We start from the raw sequence: 20,303 nt of genomic DNA, 5'->3' as shown, positions 1-20,303 counted from the left end.
CTCCACCTAGCGGCGCCGGCACACCAGGTTCTAGTCCCGGTCGGGGCGTCGGATTCTGTCCCGGTTGCCCCTCTTCCAGGCCAGCCCTCTGCTGTGGCCAGGGAGTGCAGTGGAGGATGGCCCAGGTGCTTGGGCCCTGCACCCCATGGGAGACCAGGAAAAGCACCTGGCTCCTGGCTCCTGCCACCGGATCGGCGCGGTGCGCCGGCCGCAGCGCACTGGCTGCGGCGGCCATTGGAGGGTGAACCAACGGCAAAGGAAGACCTTTCTCTCTGTCTCTCTCTCTCACTGTCCACTCTGCCTGTCAAAAAAAAAAAAAAAAAAAAAAAAAAAAAAAAAAAAAAGAATCCTGGAGTAAGGAGTAAGGCGGCTCAAGCACAACAGCCTGGGTTGATTTTGGCCCTGACCTTGGGTGACTTGCTGCACAGCACATCACTGAGATGCTTCCTGAAGCCGGGGTTGTCCCAGCTCTTGCCAGGCAGTGTCTTAGTGGGGTTCCCAGGACTACTCCGACTCGGAGAGGGCACTGTGTGCGAGGGAGGAGCTGAGCCACAAAGCAGTGGCACTGAGGTCCCAGAGGGTCCCACAAGCGTCCCTTCCAACTTGTCCTACATTGAGGGAGAGACTGGATCTTCACTTGCCTGCACACCAGTTACCATGGGCACCTCCGGAGAAGGAATCCATTCCTGCACCCAGGGCACTTTCTGTAACAGGTGCGGATGTGACTCAATGTTTCCAGGAGCCGGGGTGATGTGAATCTCTGCCTGTGGGACAGAGCTGGAACTCCACACCTCACACGGGGGCCTCTTCCGGTGGGGTCCTGAGTCAGTCTGTCACAATCCCAGGAGTCTGGGAAAGCTTCCTTGCTCTGTTGCTAAGACTGCTAACATTCACCTGGCCCTGGGTGTCCAGGTCTCTGGGGTCTGTGCCTGTGCTTCCTGGTGAGCAGAGGTCACTCCCCAGTGACCAGGAAGCTGGAACTGGTTCTGTGTCCCTCTAGCAAGACTCACACTCTAACATCTGCAGACCGAACAGCACCCCATCTGCAGTCCTGAACTTCTACCTCTGGGGTTGGAACCTTCCCACCCTGTAACACTCTTTTCTGTCCTCTGAGGCAACCTGGAAGGGAATGGGGACAGAGCCTGAGCTGAGACAGCTTTGCGAGTAGGAGCAGAGAGTGAGGGAACATGTGAGAACCACTTACACATCAGGGATTCATGAACTCACTCCCTCTTTCAGCAAATCTGAGATGACTTCAAACACTTTCAGAAAAATGGCTTTAAAATTGATTTGGGTATAACACATTTTTTGAAATTCACGCAGAATTGTTTCATAAATGCATTGGCCATGCTCTTTTTGAAGTTCTCTCGTAGATCAAGATTCCTATTCTGAGGGAGCTTGCAGTTGCAGGTCGGGAGATTCAGAATTATTAGAGAACTGTAACTAGACCTTGAGGAACAAACGGTGCACGGAAACAGAAATGAACAGGACCAGGCATCCAGAGGCAGGGACTCAAAGAAAAGCCTACGTCTGTCCCCTCTGCTGTCCTGCTCCTCACTGCAGAAGCTGCTAAACACAGCAACAAGCCTGCCAGCTTAGAGACACTGACAGCTAAAACAGGACACAGGCTGCAGCTCATACCCAGCGCCTAGGGCCACGTGTCACTTGGCTGGGGGCAGGCAGCTCCTAATCTCTAATCTCCCACAGTCTATTGGAGACCAGGAATGTATCCCACCAGTACACAGGAAAGCTCTCTGCAGAGTATGTTCATGCAACCAAGACACACAGGGGAGCAGAGCTCAGAAGCAACAGGAGACGCTATCCAAACATTTATTCATGACATCTGAAGCCTCCACACTCCGTAATGCCTCACTCAATACATTTGGGGTGGGGTGTCCCTGGATGTGGCACTGGGGCCCTGAGGAAGGGGTGCCCCGAGACGGCCTGGGAGGCTGAGCCTCTCCGTGACGGTGGGTCCCCGCTGGGGGCAGGGGACTTCTCCAGCCCCAGACAGCTGAGCCAGAGGCAGAGCTCAGGCCCCACGCATCTGCACGGATCTGGCAGTGCCTGCTTCACTCCCTCCGAGCAGCCCACGCTGACTGCCTGACAAAGTCTCGGGTGAGAGTCCGGAACTGGAGCCACGTCTGGGGCTTGGCTCACTCCTGGTGACGCCTCTGCTCATGCCAGACGCTCCCCAGGACGGCAGGCGGTCAGCGGCTCCACCGGGCAGGGGAGCCGTCTTCTCGGCAGCATCACTTCACCCCTTCCTGCCCAGCAGGCAGAGCACAGCCAGGGCAGCCCAGCCCCGCAGGAGACCAGGTCACCAGGTCACCAGCAGAGGCAGCCGGCGGGACCCGGTGTCCGTGCACACGGTGCTGTGTGATCTCCACAGAGCCCACGGCTGCCGACCTGAGCTTGAGGCAAGGACACCGAGAAGGAAGGGGAGGATGCTGGGGGCTGGGGGACACGGAAGTGGGGGCTGGGAAGCAGGAGGGAGTGGGCAGAGGAGGTCACCGGGTCACCGGCATGCCCAGCAGCAGCACCAGGCCCAGGAGCACTAGGCAGATGCCCACGGAATGCACGCACAGAGCCTGACTTACGATGGTGTCCACCCAGTCCCTGTACTCACTAACCTGCGTGTAAACTGCAGGAACGGGAGTGGCACCACAGTCAGCACCCCAGCTCACAATCCCCACCTGAATCCACGTCTCGTTGAATTCACAGACCAGAGGGCCTCCAGAATCACCCTGGAAAAAAAACAAAGACACAAATTCCAGGGAGGGAGGAGGATCCCCATCCAGGGAGGCTGGCTGCCCTGATGGGCACAAGGATACAGCACATCGGGCTTCCCCACACACCACAGGGGCCCTTCACGTGCAGGATTCAGTAACTGGAGATTAAAGCTGGTGGGGAAATTGAACATCCTGGGAGGAACGCTTCTCCTACCTGCTGCTCAGGGACACGGACACGAGACACCAAACCCTCAGACAGGTAGTTATGCCCAAAACACACAGAACGTGGCGCTGAGGGCCCCACTCTTCCCTTGCCTGGGGGCCCTTTCCCAGACCTTCTGCAACCCCTGACCCTGCCGCTCATGGGGTAACCACGCAGCGTGGACGACCGCAGAGCCAACCCCACTGTGGCTCCCAGGCAGCGCCTACTCTCACCGGGCATCCTCAGGCTCCAAGGCTGCTCAGTATTTTGCAGGTCTCCATGCAAGGAAGGGCCTAACCCTTACCTCCACCTCATTCTCTCCCTGCCACCAAGCCAGGAGCCCCGCACCCTCCCCACATCAGCCCCCCTGCCGCCAAGACCCTGACCCCTGCCCAGCCCCCTCCTCCAGCACAACTCTGCCTGTCCCTCCCCAAAGCTGGCCCTCGGTCTCACCGGCAAACCCCTCCAGGAGAAAACCAGGGCCTCCCTCCGCCTCTCCCGCACCCCGTCCTCTCCCCCGCAGGCCGCCACTGTCAGCCTGGAGCACAGCCCAGCCTGCACTGCCCGTCACTGCGCCACGATGACAACGAGCTCCTGGACGGCAGCCCCTGGCGCCCCTCTAAGGCAGCCACTGCTCTGCAAGGTCGCCCTGAACGCGCCTACCCGGCCCCACCTGTGCATCCTGCAGAACGAAACTGCAAACCCGGACTCGGCTCTGCAGGCTGCAACCACCTCCCACCGCAACCCACCTCCTCAGGCCTCGTTGGCCACCTCGTTGCCCGCCATGAGTAAAAGGCTCCCTAGAAAAGCGATGCTCCCACAGAACTCTGAGCCTCTGTCCACACCGGCCCCCGTCCCTGCTGGGCCATTCTCTAGCCAAGAAACCAGACCCCCCTCCTCTAAGAGCCTACTCAAGTGCTGCCTTCGCAGAGTCGCTGGGCCGAGGGCAGCGTGTGAGCCTGGGGTCCCACAGACACTACAGGAAGACCCTGAACCTCATCCTGGATCTCACCTTCCCCATGGGTACAATGGTTTCTGATGTCTGGGCTGCAGGGTTGTTTTTGGTTAACTGATAACAGGGTTAATGCTCATGCTGCATGGTGATGGCCACATCAGGGATCTCACTGCACACAAGTGGGCATCAGCATTGCCCACCCCACTGCCCACCCACCCACAGGGCCCTCAGGCAGCAAAGGCTGCTCCCTAGGGGAGGAACACAACTGGCAACTCCCGGAGACAGGGCAGGTTTCTGCCATGATTCTCCTTAACCGAGGGGTGAGTGGGGGAGATGCCACCAACTAAGCCATGGCCCTAGGGAAGAGGGACAAGCAAATCACACACGGACTGACCCAGCATGGACTTTTGCCCTCGTGTAGGTAGCCACAGATCATCCCTTTTCGCACGAACACTCGAAAGCGTCCCAGAGCTTTCTTGAATCTCTTATCACAGTCATCATAGAGAATGATGTCTTGTTCCAGCTCTTGAAGGTCATCTGGTTTCGGTGATGACCCTATGGAGAGATGATTGACAAGTCAGTGGATCTGCAGCTCGGGAACTGTAGAGGCGTCCTCGGGGGTCCCTGACCAGTGTGTTCACACACACGCCCCATACAGCAAGGCAGGACAGTGAGCATCCCCATTTAACACAGAAGGAAACTTACGTCCGGTGTGTCATCAAGAGTGCAGGGATAGGAACACAACCAAGACCACAGAAGGAAGACCAGGCACAGGACTGAGGCAAGGCCTTGCCGGCCTGAGAAAGGATGCCCAGGGCCAGCACTGTGGTGCAGCAGGCAAAAACTGCCTAGGACAGCAGCATCCCATCTGGATGCCGGTTCGTATCCCAGCTGCTCTACTTCTTTTCCAGCTCCCTGCTAATGGCTTGTGAAAAGGAGAGGAACATGGCCCCAGTATTTAGGCCCTGGGCACCAATGTGGGAGACCCAGAATAAGCTCCTGACTCCTGGCTTTGGCCTGGCCCAGTCTGGGGGACTCAGGCAGAAAGGGGATTGAAAAAAAGGAACGAAGATCTCTCTCTCCCTCTGTCTCTCCTTCTTTCTTTAACTCTGTATTTCAAACAAACAAATAAATCTTTAAAAGAAAGGATGATCAAGCCTCTTCACTCCAAGCATCAGTGCTGATCTGACAGCCCTGACGTCAGCAGAGCATCTTTCCCTTCTAGAACAGCATCCGACTCTCACACAGGCACTGCCTGAAGAGGACCACACCCAGCCTTTCTCTAAGGAGAGGCGGCCCTGCAGCCCACAGGCAAGGTGGCTCTGCCTTCTACCTCCCACCTGGGGACACACAGCCCACCCCACCGGGGCAGGTACTTCTAGTGAGGGGCAGCTCCATAGGGCACACAGCCCTCACCCCCGAGCTGGAATCCCCCCTGGAGAGAACCCACCATACCCGGCGCCCACACCCAAGGTCCTGCACAGCAACAGGAATCTCAACCAGCTGCAGAAGACCCCCTGCAGCATCTGCTCCCCACCCCACCCACCTACTCACCTATCGCCCCCTTTCCCCTGCCTGGGGCTGGAGCTGACCCAGGCCACCAGGCTGCCCCACCACATCCTGCCCCTGAGTCATACTTATTCCTATTGTTCGGCCCCATCCCGTGACCCAGCACCGGGTCCCAGCTTTCACTTCCATCAGCTTCTCTGCTAAGCACACAGGCTGGATGTACGAAGAGAAATTCACGGAGTAGGCCAGCACAGCAAGTGCAATGTCATGCGTCAAAGAGATAATATCGTACTCCTGATGGATGACGATGTCTTTCACAGGAACCACCACAGCATTTGGGTCCGAAGAGAACACCTTCGGGGTTCCCAGCTTCACTCTGTAGTCCCTTTCACTGTAGGCAAAGGAGAAAGCCTTCCAAGAGCTCCTGGAGGGTCTGCACATGCCCCTTCCACATGCGTGAGTGCTTCTCAGCCTGGTCCCACCTTCCCATGCCAGCCAGCAGCCACCACTCCCTGCAAACCACAGCCCCTCCTAACACCACCAGGGGACCTTCGAGAAATGCCAATCCTCAGGTCACACTCCAAGTAGACAACAGCTATGGGGCCATCACCCCTGTTTTCACACATACAAGTGGGAACTCAAGCAGGGGAATATACTTGGCTCCCAGTCAAAAACAAATTTTGGGCCCTCACTCTGCACCCCACTCACCCAAATATGCAGTGGGCTGCCGTCAGGACCCACTGGCTGGAGATGAGGGAGCCACCGCAAACGTGCCTGTTATCAGCCTCCAGGCTCACCTGCCACGGCCACTTTCTCTCGGGGGCCGGCACTCCACCAACTACCTTCACAGTTCTATTGCCGCACGCTGATTGGCTCGGTAGAGAGGGCACCGGAAATGAAGCCACCGCCCCCACACCACCATCTCCACCCGGGCCGCTCAGGGCACAGCAGGTTACCCTCAGGGAGCTCCCATCTCTCTCAAACCCCGCACCACAGGCTCAGCCCTCACAAACTTCCCAGCCAGGCTCAGCCCCTGCAGACCCGGCCCCACGCAGTACCTCGAGGAAACAGCTCCACAGCTGGAGACGTCCCAGCCTGCTCCAAGTCCTGTCGCCCTGTGGGTGCTGACCTGACCCGGGGTCCCGCAGGCCCTGCCGGCGCTGGAGACCCCGGAGCTGCAGTGACTTCCGGGATCCTCACGGATTTCCGTGGTGCCAGGGGTCCCGGGGGCTCTGGGCTCAGCACGGTCACCCCAGAAGCATCGTTGTTTCGGTAACCCCCACCTGCAGAAGAACAGTCCAGCGAGGAAGGCAGGAGAGCCCGGCGCCCCCTCGGCCTCCTCCTCCTCCTCCTGGCTTGTGGTGCCCGCCACACTCCCACCACTTTCCGCGTCCCCGGCCCTGTGCGCCGCCCGGCCCAGCCACGTCCTCTCCCTGCCCACCCAGAGCCTCACTGAGCACGGGCTGAGCCAGCTGGAGCCACAGCAGGAGGCCCAGGAAGAAGCCCCCGCGGGGACCCTCTAGGGACGCCATTGACACTGCCACAGGCACCGCCACACACTCCTTTGCGCCCCCTGGCGGCGGCACGCGCCCCTGCACTCGTGTTGGCGGGAACGTGGGGTCAGGGGTCAAGGGAACGCTGCTCTCCCAGGATTCCTGATCCCGATCCCCCTTAGGAGATCCATAACCCGTCTAGGTTATGCTGTGAAAGATGGGACTTCGAATACGTGATTAACCTCTCGGGCTGCAGTGGAAACACCTCCCCGCCCCACAAAGCTTCACACCACACCATTTCACTCATGGGTTCTACATGGCTGTTTGCAGGCTCACGTCTGGTAAAGGAAAAGTGCTCCCAACACCACCCAGAACAGCTATGCAGCTGACGTCAGCATCACAGAGGGACCATCCCCATGCCGACAACCCAGCTCAACAAATGCACCTCTGCTGGCCCTCTGCAGGGCCCGGGGTCTCCCTACACACAGCTGCCCTCCACCCTCTCGTGCCACCATCAGTCTCAGTTCTGTGGCTCCTTCCTCGTATGCTTTCATGGGTTGACCACTCCAAGCTGCTTCCCCGACGCCACACTGCACCCCTGCATGACCGCCGTCATCACACAGCTTTACAGAGACTCACTTATACTTTTCCATCTTTCTTCATAAAGTTCACCTGTGAAGAACTGGGTTGTTTTCTCCAGGAGAGTCTCCCTTTGTCTACACTTCACCAATGCATCATGCACCTTTAAATAAATTCCTCTGTCTTCTGTATTTCCTGCAGACTGATAGCAGGACTCAGATTAAATTCTTAGTCAATAAGATAGCAGGTGGCACATTCTGTTACTGCAAGACACTAATGGCTAGATGATTCCTTTTGGAGAAGGTATCAGCTGTTGATGACATTGGCCTAGATCCTCAAATTCATTGTAGGTTGAAAATAGTGATCTACCTTTATCTGTCTCTCATCCTTCTTAGCTGGAAATCTTTGACAGGCTGGAGTTAAACTTAGTGTGTAGGTTTCAAAACCTTGTAGTTATTGTAATCCATAAGCTGTACTTTGGAAATTTATACTCATTAAATAAAGGTTTGAAAGCAAAAAAAAAAAAAAAAAAAAAAAAAAAAAAAACAACAACAACAACAACAACAAAAAACCTTGTAGTTATTATCCTTACTGTGGTAGACTAGAAAACATGGTCACAATGTTTTTCTTCTCCATTCATCATGAAATACAACTTATTTTCCCGTCCCCACTGATTAGGAGCTGTCTTGCTAAACTTCTCTAACTTACCAACTGTGGTAGAAGATAGGCTGTACCATTTCTGACTTTAGCATTAAGAAACAGTATAGCTTCTGCCATAACACTTGAATACCTTGATCCAGAGTCTACTTGTTCTAGACTACTGGAGAATGAGAGCCCTTGGAGGGAATTGGAGGACGCCTACCCATTCTCCCCATCACCAGCCTCCAGGTGAGCAAGGCCATCTTAGGACATCCTAGCCCAGGAAGAGCCACTCCTCACATGTCGCCTGAGGGATGAGTTCAGACTTGAACAGCACAACTGCCCAACTAACCGACACAACTGTGAGAAACACAGCTGAATCTTCAAATTCACAGAAATTATGACTTACAAAGTCATCACACACTGAATTAGCAAATACAGAGACTCTGTCCCTAGTGGGAATACAGGATCGGGTGCCTATGAGCCTCTGGTCAAAATATTCTCAAAAACAATCAGCAAAGATCCTGTCTAAAGAAACCTCATTCAATACACTGTGTTGCATCACTGAACTCATAGCCAGTAGCTCCTTTTTAAATTTATTTTTTAGATTTATTTATTTGAAAGTCAGAGTTACAAAGAGAGAGGGAGACATAGAGATCTTCCATCTGCCAGTTCACTCCTCCAATAGCCACAACAGCCAGGGTTGGGCCAGTCTGATGCCAGGAGCCTAGAACTCCATTCAAGCCTCCCACATGGGTACAGGAGCCCAAGGACTTGAGCCATCCTCTGCTGCCTCCCAGGTTCCTAGCAGGGAGCTGGACCAGAACTGGAGCAGCCAGGACACCAACTGGTGCTGTGTGGGATGCTGGCAATACAGACAATGGCTCAACACGCTGCGCCATGCCAGCCACACCAACAGCTCTTTAACCCATGCCTGGGTGAAACGTGTCTACCAGACCTATCCAGGGTCCTCAGAAGCTCCAGAGAAAATCCAGAATTTGAAACAACTGTGCACGGATTTCAAAAATTTCTTGCAACAACACAGATTCATACTGACTTGTTCTACTTGGAGACACTGAAAAGGATCAGACACCAGTCCAGAGTGAGCACTTACACAGCAACACGAATCCAACCAAAACTGAAGCAAACATAAACACACAGTGAAGCTGGGGCAGGAGAACGGTGACATCGTCCTGTCTTATACGGACTCTAGGGGCAAAAGGTCCCGAATAAAACAGCAGCTCAGGAATGGAGATCACATATCAAGTAAGGGAGGAGATGATGCTCAAGATAAAGCCTGGAACAGCAGACCATGACATCAATTTGTGAGGGAAAAATTAATGTGCTTCACATTCTAATTGCAGAGGACTGGCAATTAACAGCAGCAACAAAGCAGACACTATGGACATCTATGGTTCAGTTTACAAAATGCTGACTGAAAAATTAAACCTGCACAAACCCCCTGCTCACGGATGCCAACTCTGTTGCACCCAGATCAGCTGCAGAAGAGTACAGTTTTGATAGACAATCTACATAGGCAGGATCCAGGCCCTGGAGCATTTCTTCAAACCACTGTGAGAACAGATGAAGCACAGCTTTCCCAGGATGATGCTGAAGACAAAGCACAATGAAAGCAACAGCTACCGAGAGGCCGAGGTGCGCCAGTCAAAGCAAAGGCGGACTGGGCCAGCGTCAATGCCACAGCAACAGTTAATATTTGGTTTAAGGAATTTTGCTTGTTGACTTTCTAACCAATAAACAATGAGAACATCTGATTACTGGGAAAGTGTTTTTGAGAAGGTTAGCCAACGCTAGCTCCTCTAGATTCTTCTCCACAACTGTGCTTCTTATTGTTCCTCTCATCAAGCAAGGACAGTTTTGCAAGAGTTTTGATGGAAAATCATGTGGCATCCAACATATAGTCTTGATATGGCTCCTTCTGACTTCTTTTTGCTTCCTAGTCATAAAACATTCTTAAAGGGCACCCATATGGGGCAGACGCTGTGGTGTAGCTGGTAGAGCCACTGCCTACAGTGCCAGTATCCCATATGGGAGCCGGTTCAAGTCCTGGCTGCTCTACTTCCGATCCAGCTCTCTGCTATGGCCTGGGAAAGCAGTGGAAGATGGCCCCAGTCCTCGGGCCCCTGCATCATGTGGGATACCTGGGGGAGGCTCCTGGCTCCTGGCTTTAGATTGGCACAGCTCTAGCATTGCAGCCATCTGGGGAATGAACCAGTGGATGGAAGACCTTTCTCTCTCTCTGTAACTCTGAATTTAAAAAAAGGGAAAGGGGGCACTCATATTTCTTCCATTACAAATGTGAGAACATGGTATTCACTCGGTTAAAATCCCAAGACTTCAATTCTTTGGGGATAGATTAAGTGGCACTCACCACTGCTTACAAAATTCTGTTAAACTTCATGGACTTTATGCTCAGAAATAAAGCTTGCATTTTTTATTTTCCACTTTAACTTGGTTGGTCCATGAATTTTTGGTTCCCTTAGTATCCTCTATAGGCCTACTATAGGCTTCTTGCACTTAACAACCATTAAGTATTTCAGCGACAGTTAAGTACTTTAGGCAGCAGGTGGGACTACCATAGACTGCCCAGCAGGGGCCTCTCATAACTAGAGTGTCTGGCAATGAGTTAGACCAATGTGAGGTCAAGTGACAAAGGCTTGGATTGCTGGCAGCCAACCAGTGCTCTGAGACACTAGTAGGGCGCTGAGAAGCAGAACCCATTCTGTCTCTCAAACACACTGGATCATGTCCACCAACTCTCCTCCCTGTACTTACTCAGCCCATAGCCCACAGTGCCCGCTCACAGCACAGCAGTAACAGAGCAGCAGGGGACGTAGGAGAGCACTTCAGTGTGCCACACCCCTACCTCTGCCCCCCTCCTGCCCTGCTCCTCACTGCAGAGGAAGCTTAGAGACTCTGACAGCTGAAATAGGACACAGGCTGTGATGGCGCCACCTATGGTCACGTGTCCGACCGCACAGCTCCTCAACATGGGTCTTCCAACGTAACAAGGACCAAGCACATCTTCCCAAGCTAAGCGGGAGCTCGCTCTCTATGGAGCACGATGGATGCACCAACCTGCCCAGATCAGCCGAGCCTCGGAACACACGGGACACTCTGCAAGCATTTATTCAGCTGACATCCCCAGCCTCTACAATATGCGATGCCTCAACAAAACCTGGGGCGTCCCTGGATGTGGCACTGGGGCCCTGAGGAAGGGGTGCCCCGAGACGGCCTGGGAGGCTGAGCCTCTCCGTGACGGTGGGTCCCCGCTGGGGGCAGGGGACTTCTCCAGCCCCAGACAGCTGAGCCAGAGGCAGAGCTCAGGCCCCACGCATCTGCACGGATCTGGCAGTGCCTGCTTCACTCCATCCGAGCAGCCCACGCTGACCGCCTGACAAAGTCTCGGGTGAGAGCCCAGAACCGGAGCCACGTCTGGGGCTTGGCTCACTCCTGGTGACACCTCTGCTCATGCCAGACGCTCCCCAGGACGGCAGGCGGTCAGCGGCTCCACCGGGCAGGGGAGCCGTCTTCTCGGCAGCATCACTTCACCCCTTCCTGCCCAGCAGGCAGAGCGCAGCCAGGGCAGCCCGGCCCGGCAGGAGACCAGGTCACCAGGTCACCAGCAGAGGCAGCCAGCGGGACCTGGTGTCCGTGCACACGGTGCTGTGTGATCTCCACAGAGCCCATGGCTGCCGACCTGAGCTTGAGGCAAGGACACCGAGAAGGAAGGGGAGGATGCTGGGGGCTGGGGGACACGGAAGTGGGGGCTGGGAAGCAGGGGGGAGTGGGCAGAGGAGGTCACCGGGTCACTGGCACGGCCAGCAGCAGCACCAGGCCCAGGAGCACTAGGCAGATGCCCACGGAATGCACGCACGGAGCCTGACTTACAATGGTTTTTATCCACTCCCGGTACTCACTAACCTGCGTGTAAACTGCAGGAACAGGGGCAGCACCACAGTTGACACCCCAGCTCACAATCCCCACCTGAAACCATGTCTTCCTTATTTCACAGACCAGAGGGCCTCCGGAATCACCCTGGAAAAACAAAAAAGTTACAAACTCCAGGGAGGGAGGAGGATCCCCATCCGGGCAGGCTGGCCGCACTGACGGGCACAGGGACACAGCACCCACAGGCCTCCCCACACACCACAGTGACCTTCCAAGGCCAGCATTCATTACCAGGAGATTAAAGCATATGGGAGGGGCTGGCATCGTGGCGAAGTAGGTTAAGCCCCCTCCTGTACCAGCACCCCACATGGGAGCCACTTCCAGTCCCACTGCTCCACTTCCAATCTGGCTCCCTGCTGTCAGCCTGCGAAGGCAACGGAAGACGGCCCAGGTGATGGAGCCCCTGCGTCTCATGTGGGACTTGGAGGAAATTTCTAGCTCCTGGCTTCAGACTGGTCCAGCTCCAGCCACTGCAGCCACCTGGGGAGTGGGCTAGCGGATGGAAGACCTCTCTCTCTGTAACTCTGCCTCTCAAATAAATAAATGAATATTAAAAAAAAAAAAAAGCTGATGAGAAAACTGCAACCTCCTGGGAGGAATGCTTCTTCTTCCGGGGACTCAGGGACACAGACAAAAGACACCAAACCCTCAGGCCAGTAGCTATCGCCGAAACACAGGAAACCTGGTGCTGAGGGCCCCCAACTTCCCCTGCACAGGGGCCCTTCCCGGACCTTCTGAAACCCCGACCCTGACATTCACGGGGTAACCGTGCAGCGTGGGCACCCACAGAGCCCCACTGCAGCTCCCAGCCAGCGCCTACTCGTAGTGGTAGACCTCGGCCTCCAAGGCTGCTCAGTATTTTGAGGGTTCCCCATGCAAGGAAGGGCCTAACCCTTACCTCCACCTCATTCTCTCCCTGCCATCAAGCCAGGAGCCCCGCACCCTCCCCACATCAGCCCCCCTGCCAACAAGACCATCAATTCTGCCCAGCCCCCTCCTCCAGCACAACTCTGTCATTCCTCCCCAAAGCTGGCCCACAGTCTCACTGGCAACCCAGGTTGCCATGAGAAAACCAGGGCCAGGGCTGGCGCTGTGGCACAGTGGGTTAACGCCCTGGCCTGAGGTGCCAGTATCCCATATGGACGCCGGTTCTAGTCCCAGCTCCTCTTCCAGTCCAGCACTCTGCCATGGCCTGGGAAAGCAGTGGAGGATGGCCCAAGTCTTTGGGCCCCTGCACCCACATGAGAGATCCGGAAGAAGCTCCTGGCTCCTGGCTTTGGCACAACACCGGCCTTTGCTACCATCTGGAGAGTGAACCAGTGGAGGGAAGACCTCTCTCTTCTGTCTCTACCTCTCTCTGTAACTCTTTCAAATAAATAAAATAAATCTTTTAAAAAAATAAAGAAAACCAGGGCCTCCCTCCGCCTCTCCCGCACCCCGTCCTCTCCCCCACAGGCCGCCACTGTCAGCCTGGAGCACAGCCCAGCCTGCACTGCCCGTCACTGCGCCACGATGACAATGAGCTCCTGGACGGCAGCCCCTGGTGCCCCTCTAAGGCAGCCGCTGCTCTGCAAGGTCGCCCTGCACGCGCCTACCCGGCCCCACCTGTGCTTCCTGCAGAACGAAACTGCAAACCCGGACTCGGCTCTGCAGGCTGCAACCACCTCCCACCGCAACCCACCTCCTCAGGCCTCGTTGGCCACCTTATTGACCACAATGAATAAAAGTAAAAGGTTTCCTACACATCTTTGCATAGTAGGTTAAATCTCTGCCTGTGATACCAGCAACTCTTATGGGCACCGGTTTGACCCAACTGCTCCACTTCCATTCCAGCTCCATGCTAACGCACCAGGGGAAGCAGTGGAAGATGGCCAAGGTGCTTGGTTCCCTGCACCCACGTGCGTCACCTGAAAAAAGCTCTTAGCTCTTAGCTCCTTGCTTCTAGCTGGCTCAGCCCTGGACAGTGAACCAGCAGATGGAAGATTTATCTATGTTTCTCCTCATTTCTCTGTACCTCTGCCTTTCCATTAAATAAAAAATAAATCTTCAAAAAAAAAAAAGTTTCCAAGTTCCCTACCAAAAGATGCTCCCACAGAACTCGGAGCCTCTGTCCACACCGGCCCCCGTCCCTGCTGGGCCGTTCTCTAGCCGAGAAACCAGACCCCCCTCCTCTAAGAGCCTGCTCAAGTGCTGCCTTCGCAGAGTCGCTGGGCCGAGGGCAGCGTGTGAGCCTGGGGTCCCACAGACACTACAGGAAGACCCTGAACCTCGTCCTGGATCTCACCTTCCACATGGGTACAATGGTTTCTGATGTCCGGGCTGCAGGGTTGTGCAGGGTTAACTGATAACAGGGTTAATGCTCACGCTGCATGGTGACAGCCACACTGGGGGAACTCACTGCACACAAGTGGGCATCAGCATTGCCCGCCCCACTGCCCACCCAACACACGGCCCTCAGCAGTAAAGGCTGCTCCCTATGGGAGGAACACAACTGACAATTCCCAGAGACAGGGCTGGTTTGGCAGGAACTAACTCAGGTCATGGCCATGAGGAAGAAGGGACAAGCAGACCACAGCAGACTGACCTGGCACGGACTGTGGCGTTGTGGTCGGTAGCTACAGATTACCCCTTCTCCCACGTAGTCTCTGGAACTTCCAAAAACCTTCTGGAACTTCGCATTACAATCTTCATAGAGAACAATGTCCTGCTCTAACTCCTGAAGCTCAGCTGCAATTTTTGATGGCCCTAAGGAAAGACCACTGACAAGTTGTGGGCTGTGCCCCTGGGACAGGACAGGACCCTCAGCACCCGCTAGGGGCCTGACAATGGTGGTCACACTGATGCACACAGATGAGGCAGGGCAGGGGCCGTGGTCTCCATTCACACAGAAGGACACTCAGGCCCAGTGTGCCTCCGATGAGGAGGGGTAAGAGCACCCCCATGACCACAGATGGAAGAACACTTGGGAGAGAGGCAAGGGCGTGCCGGTCCGAGAAAGGAAGGCCCAGCGTCTGCCTCCGAGCATCAGTGCTGATCTGACAGCCCTGACGTCAGCAGAGCATCTTTCCCTTCTAGAACAGCATCCGACTCTCACACAGGCACTGCCTGAAGAGGACCACACCCAGCCTTTCTCTAAGGAGAGGCGGCCCTGCAGCCCACAGGCAGGGTGGCTCTGCCTTCTACCTCCCACCTGGGGACACACAGCCCACCCCACCGGGGCAGGTACTTCTAGTGAGGGGCAGCTCCATAGGGCACACAGCCCTCGCCCCCGAGCTGGAATCCCCCCTGGAGAGAACCCACCATACCCAGCGCCCACACCCAAGGTCCTGCATAGCAACAGGAATCTCAACCAGCTGCAGAAGACCCCCTGCAGCATCTGCTCCCCACCCCACCCACCCGCTCACCTATCGCCCCCTTCCCCCTGCCTGGGGCTGGAGGCTGACCCAGGCCACCAGGCTGTCCCACCGCAGCCCACTGCTGGGCAGTCTCACCTCTCTCTGACAGTCGGCCCCATCCCGTGACCCAGCACGGGGTCCCAGTTTTCACTTCCACAGATTTTTCAGGGAGGCACACAGGCTGGATGTACGAAGAGAAATTCACAGAGAAGGCCAGCAGAGCAAGCGCAATGTCATGGGTCAGAGTCCTAAAACTGAAATTCTGATGGATGACGACGTCTCGAACAGGAACCACCACAGCATTTGGGGACGAAGAAACCAACATTTTGTCTCCCATCCTCACTGAGTATTTCTGGTCGCTGTGGGGCAGGGATGTGGTCTTCACAATGTCTGGGAGGGGCTACATACTCCCCTCTGCACATCCCAGGGCTCCCCAGGCTGCTTCCATCTTTCTGTGATGACCACTAGCCACCTCTCCAGCTAAGCCACACCCCACCCAGGACTCCTGAGCACTCTGGCCAGTGGGGCTCAAGGGGTGGACAGAGCAGCAGTAGCAGCTGGGACCTTGGAAGCAATGCCAATCCTGGCTACCCCCAACTGAACATATGGGCACCAGGCAGGGACATTGGTTGGCATCAGGTCAACACAGGTCAGAGGTCCACATTTCTAGCCCCAGACACTCACGAAGATATGCAGTGGGCCGCAGTTAGGATGAACCGGCTGGTGATGAGGGAGCCTCCGCATATGTGGCGATCATGGACTTGCAGGCTCACCTGCCAGGGCCACCTCCTCTCCGGGGCCGGCGCTCCACCCACTATCTTCACGGTTCTATTGCCGCACGCTGATTGGCTCGGTAAAGAGAGGGCACTGGACGTGAAGCCGCCGCCCCCACCCCGCCATCTCCGCCCAGGCCGCCCAGGGCACAGCAGGTTACCCTCAGGGAGCTCTCATCTCTCGAACCCCGCACCACAGACCTGGCCCCACGCAGTACCTCGAGGAAACAGCTCCACAGCTGGAGACGTCCCAGCCTGCTCCAAGTCCTGTCGCCCTGTGGGTGCTGACCTGACCCGGGGTCCCGCAGGCCCTGCCGGCGCTGGAGACCCCGGAGCTGCAGTGACTTCCGGGATCCTCACGGATTTCCCTGGTGCCAGGGATCCCGGGGGCTCTGGGCTCAGCACGGTCACCCCAGATTCCTCCTTGGCTTGGTAACTCCCACCTGCAGAACAGCCCAGCGAGGAAGACAGGAGAGCCTGGCGCTCCCTCGGCCTCCTCCTCCTCCTCTTCCTGGCCTGTGGTGTCCGCCACACCCCCACCGCCATCCCCACCACCTTCCGTGTCCTCAGCCCTGTGCGCCGCCCGGCCCAGCCACGTCCTCTCCCCGCCCACCCAGAGCCTCACTGAGCACGGGCTGAGCCAGCTGGAGCCACAGCAGGAGGCACAGGAAGAAGCCCCTGCGGGGACCCTCTAGGGACGCCATGGGCACTGCCACAGGCACCGCCACACACTCCTTTGCGCCCCCTAGCGGCGGCGCGCGCCCCTGCACTCGTGTTGGCGGGAACGTGGGGTCAGGGGTCAAGGGAATGCTGCTCTCCCAGGATTCCTGATCCCGATCCCCCTTAGGAGATCCATAACCCGTCTAGGTAATGCTGTGAAGGACGGGACTTCGAATACGTGATTAACCTCTCGGGCTGTAGTGGAAACACCTCCCCGCCCCACGAAGCTTCACACCACACCATTTCGCTCATGGGTTCTACACGGCTGTTTGCAGGCTCACGTCTGGTAAAGGAAAAGTGCTCCCAACACCACCCAGAACATTCATGTAGCTGAAGTCAGCCTCACAGAGGGACCATCCCTGTGCCGACAACCCAGCTCAACAAATGCCTCTGCTGGCCCTCTGCAGGGCCCGGGGTCTCCCTACACACAGCTGCCCTCCACCCTCTCGTGCCACCATCAGTCTCAGTTCTGGCTCCTTCCTCGTGTGCCTTCATGGGTTGACCACTCCAAGCTGCTTCCCCGACGCCACACTGCACCCCTGCATGACTGCCATCATCACACAGCTTCAGAGGCACTCTCCACCACACTCTTTTTTAAAGTCTTAACTCTTATTTCAAAGGCACAGTTAGAGGGAAACAGAGGTCTTCCATCCACTGGTTTTACTCCCTTAATGGCCACAATGGCGGGGGCTAAGCCAAGCTGAAGTCAGGAAGCTGGAACTCCATCTGGATTTGCCACGTGGGTACAGGAGTCCCAGCACTTAGGCCATCTTCTCTGCTTGCCCAGGCACATCAGCAAGCATCTGGATGAGAAGTGGTCAGGACTTGAGTCAGAGCTCACATGGGATGCTGGCATCACAGCTAGTTTAACCAGGTGCGCCATTGTGGTGGCTCCTCAAATGCACTCTTCTGTCTCCTGGAGCTTCATCCCTTGAAGACTCTGGGATCCCATACTCATAATCTGGGCAGCAGAAATGCTCAGTGTTGTACGTCACGTGTCCCTATAGGCCCAGTGGTTTGTGTGCTTCACTGTTGCAGATTTTTGTTTTCTTTTAAAGATTTATTTATTTATTTGAGAGGCAGAGTTGCAGACAGAGGAAGAGACAAAAGAGAGAGAGGTCTTCTAGCCACTGGTTCACTCCCCAAATGGCTGTAGTGACTGGAGCGGGGCTGACCCAAAGCCAGGAGCCAGGAGCTTCTTCCAGGTCTCCCACATGGGTACAGGGGCCCAAGGACTTGGGACCATCTTCTGCTGCTTTCCCAGGCCATAGCAGAGAAGTGGACTGGAAGTTGAACAGCTGGAACTCTAACCAGCACCCACAAGGGATGCCAGCACCACAGGCAGAGCCTTAAGCTACTATGCCACAGTGCTTGCCCATGTTATTTGTTTTTTGGGTTTTTTTTATAAGATACTATTTTTTTTATTTGAAAAACAGAGTTACAGAGAGATATAGAGAAAGACATATCTTCTATCTGCTGGTTTACTCCCCAGTATCCAGAGTTAGGCCACCCTGAAGCCAGGAGCCAGGAGCTTCTTCCAGGTCTCCCACAAAGGCGCAAGAGGCCAAACATTTGAGCCATCCTCCGCTGCTTTCCCAGGCACATTATCAGGGAGACGGATTAGAAGTGGAGCAGCTGGAACACGAACCAGTGCCCACACAGGATAGCAGCAGCTTTACCTATTACGCCACAATGCCTGCCCCAGAGTAATCATCCTTAGCGAAACTTAGTCTGCCACCTGACCCCTCTGCCCCATGTCACCTGTCACTCCCAGAGGCTGCCTCTACTCAGCCTCCAAGCCACTTACTAAGGGTCTTCCTGAAGACCACCTCTGCCCCCTTTCCTGGGATCCACCTCTAACTTGTGGCCCCAGACCATTGCCAGATCACTCAAAGGCAAACCAGTCTAATTTATTAAAATAAAACTTCTTAGATTGGCCTGGCCATTGATGTTCAGCTCTCTCAGGTCTGTGTCTGTCTTTCCCAAGAACCAGGGCAGTTCCTTAGTGACCAAGATGCTGTAACTGGTTCTGAGTCCCCTCAAGCAAAACTCACACCCTAATATTTGCAGACCAAGGGTACCCTATCTGTAACCCCAAACTTCTCAGTTCTGGGACTTCCCCTGCAAAGGGGCTGGAGCCTTCCCACACTGTTGCGCTCTCTCCTCGTCTCTGAGGCAACCTGGAAGGGAACGGGGACGGAGCATGGTGAGAGGGCAGGCAGAGGAAGCAGCAGGGGGACAGAGGCCGTGTGGGAAGCCATTTATGCATCATGGATTCACTCACTCACTCCCTCATTCAGCAATCTGTGATGGCTTCGAAATTTTTGAGAAATGACTTAAGAATGTATTTGGTGTAAATATTTTGAAATTTCCGTACAATATTTAATGTATGCGTTTGCAAGGAATTTTCTGAAGTTCTCTCACAGCTCCAGACTCATCCTCTGCTAAACTTCGTGCTGCACGACAAAAGATAATGAATGATTAGGGAACTCTAACTTGGCCCTGAGGAACAAACTTGCCCACTGTGGAAACTGTGAAATGAACACATAGAGGGAGGACGCATGCAAATGCCCGTGAACGACCCTGCACAGTGAAGTCCACAGTGGCTGCACAGGCAGGAGAGGCTCCTGTGATGGCTTACCTGATGAGGAGAAAGTGAAAAGAAAGGCAACGCCAGCAGGACCAACCAGTTAGACTTATCAGAGAGAGAGCTGCAAGTAACACTGGAGACAGATGGCCAGCTGTGGGGATCCACATAGCCCCAGTGGCTACTTGTCTAGAATGGCGTGACCCAGGACTTACTGAGACTAGCTGTGACCAGGTACCACACAAAAAGCACAGGGTCCGAGTCCCTGCCTCTCTCGGGCAGCAGGTGGGACTATCACTGACTACCCACTGAGTACCTCTGACAGCTGGGGTGACTGCCAATGATCAACACAGATGCACGACAGAGCCCAATGGATGACTCAGAACACTAGTGGGGAATGAAAAGCACAACCCCTTCTCTCTCACACACACAGTGGTCCCCTACGACTCGTCCTCCTCCTTATGGTTAATCTTTGGGATCAAGGCCCAGTCCTTAGCCCATGGTACTTCCTCAAGGCACATCTGTTACAGAGCAGCAGGGACAGGCACGAGGCACCTGAGTGTGCCATGTCCCACACTCCGTCCCCTTTCCTGCCCTGCTCCTCACCACAGAGGCTGCTAAACCAGGTACAACTAACCAGCTCTAGAGACGCTGACGGCTATAACAGGATCCAGCCTGGGGACCCCCTGCCTAAGGCACCTGCAGACAGCTCCACACATGTGTCTTCCAACACAAGAATCACAGAGC

General features: G+C 55.4%; 2 protein-coding genes across 2 annotated transcripts; both read right to left on the bottom strand.

The window, feature by feature from the left end:
- Nucleotides 1–1,814: 1,814 nt before the first annotated feature.
- LOC108177166 (serine protease 44) lies at nucleotides 1,815–7,075 on the bottom strand. The gene is made up of 6 exons (XM_051852543.2): nucleotides 6,852–7,075; nucleotides 6,457–6,681; nucleotides 6,107–6,263; nucleotides 5,527–5,789; nucleotides 4,284–4,444; nucleotides 1,815–2,747 (listed from the first exon to the last, which is right to left on the bottom strand). The coding sequence occupies exons 1-6, from the start codon at nucleotides 6,928–6,930 to the stop codon at nucleotides 2,511–2,513; spliced, it is 1,122 nt and encodes a 373-aa protein (XP_051708503.1). The 5' UTR covers nucleotides 6,931–7,075; the 3' UTR covers nucleotides 1,815–2,510.
- Nucleotides 7,076–8,054: 979 nt separating this feature from the next.
- LOC138844111 (serine protease 44-like) lies at nucleotides 8,055–20,261 on the bottom strand. The gene is made up of 6 exons (XM_070050933.1): nucleotides 16,875–20,261; nucleotides 16,468–16,692; nucleotides 16,161–16,317; nucleotides 15,573–15,835; nucleotides 14,666–14,826; nucleotides 8,055–12,168 (listed from the first exon to the last, which is right to left on the bottom strand). The coding sequence occupies exons 1-6, from the start codon at nucleotides 16,951–16,953 to the stop codon at nucleotides 11,932–11,934; spliced, it is 1,122 nt and encodes a 373-aa protein (XP_069907034.1). The 5' UTR covers nucleotides 16,954–20,261; the 3' UTR covers nucleotides 8,055–11,931.
- Between the last annotated feature and the right edge of the window lie 42 nt (nucleotides 20,262–20,303).

The sequence above is a fragment of the Oryctolagus cuniculus genome, chromosome 10 (assembly GCF_964237555.1).
Source record: "Oryctolagus cuniculus chromosome 10, mOryCun1.1, whole genome shotgun sequence".
NCBI lineage: Eukaryota > Metazoa > Chordata > Mammalia > Lagomorpha > Leporidae > Oryctolagus > Oryctolagus cuniculus.
Note: the sequence above shows the minus strand (reverse complement) of the source record. Positions and strands in the feature narration are given on the sequence as shown.

Excerpts from the sequence above, each read along its gene's own strand:
- LOC108177166 (XM_051852543.2), bottom strand. The coding sequence starts at position 6,930 with ATGGCGTCCCTAGAGGGTCCCCGCGGGGGCTTCTTCCTGGGCCTCCTG. Across the intron at positions 4,445-5,526 it reads GGGCCGAACAATAGGAATAA|GGTCATCACCGAAACCAGAT; the intron begins GTATGACTCAGG and ends ATCTCTCCATAG. Across the intron at positions 2,748-4,283 it reads AGGGCAAAAGTCCATGCTGG|GGTGATTCTGGAGGCCCTCT; the intron begins GTCAGTCCGTGT and ends TTTTTTTTCCAG.
- LOC138844111 (XM_070050933.1), bottom strand. The coding sequence starts at position 16,953 with ATGGCGTCCCTAGAGGGTCCCCGCAGGGGCTTCTTCCTGTGCCTCCTG. Across the intron at positions 16,693-16,874 it reads GCTGGCTCAGCCCGTGCTCA|GTGGGAGTTACCAAGCCAAG; the intron begins GTGAGGCTCTGG and ends GCTGTTCTGCAG. Across the intron at positions 14,827-15,572 it reads GGGCCGACTGTCAGAGAGAG|GGCCATCAAAAATTGCAGCT; the intron begins GTGAGACTGCCC and ends GTCTTTCCTTAG.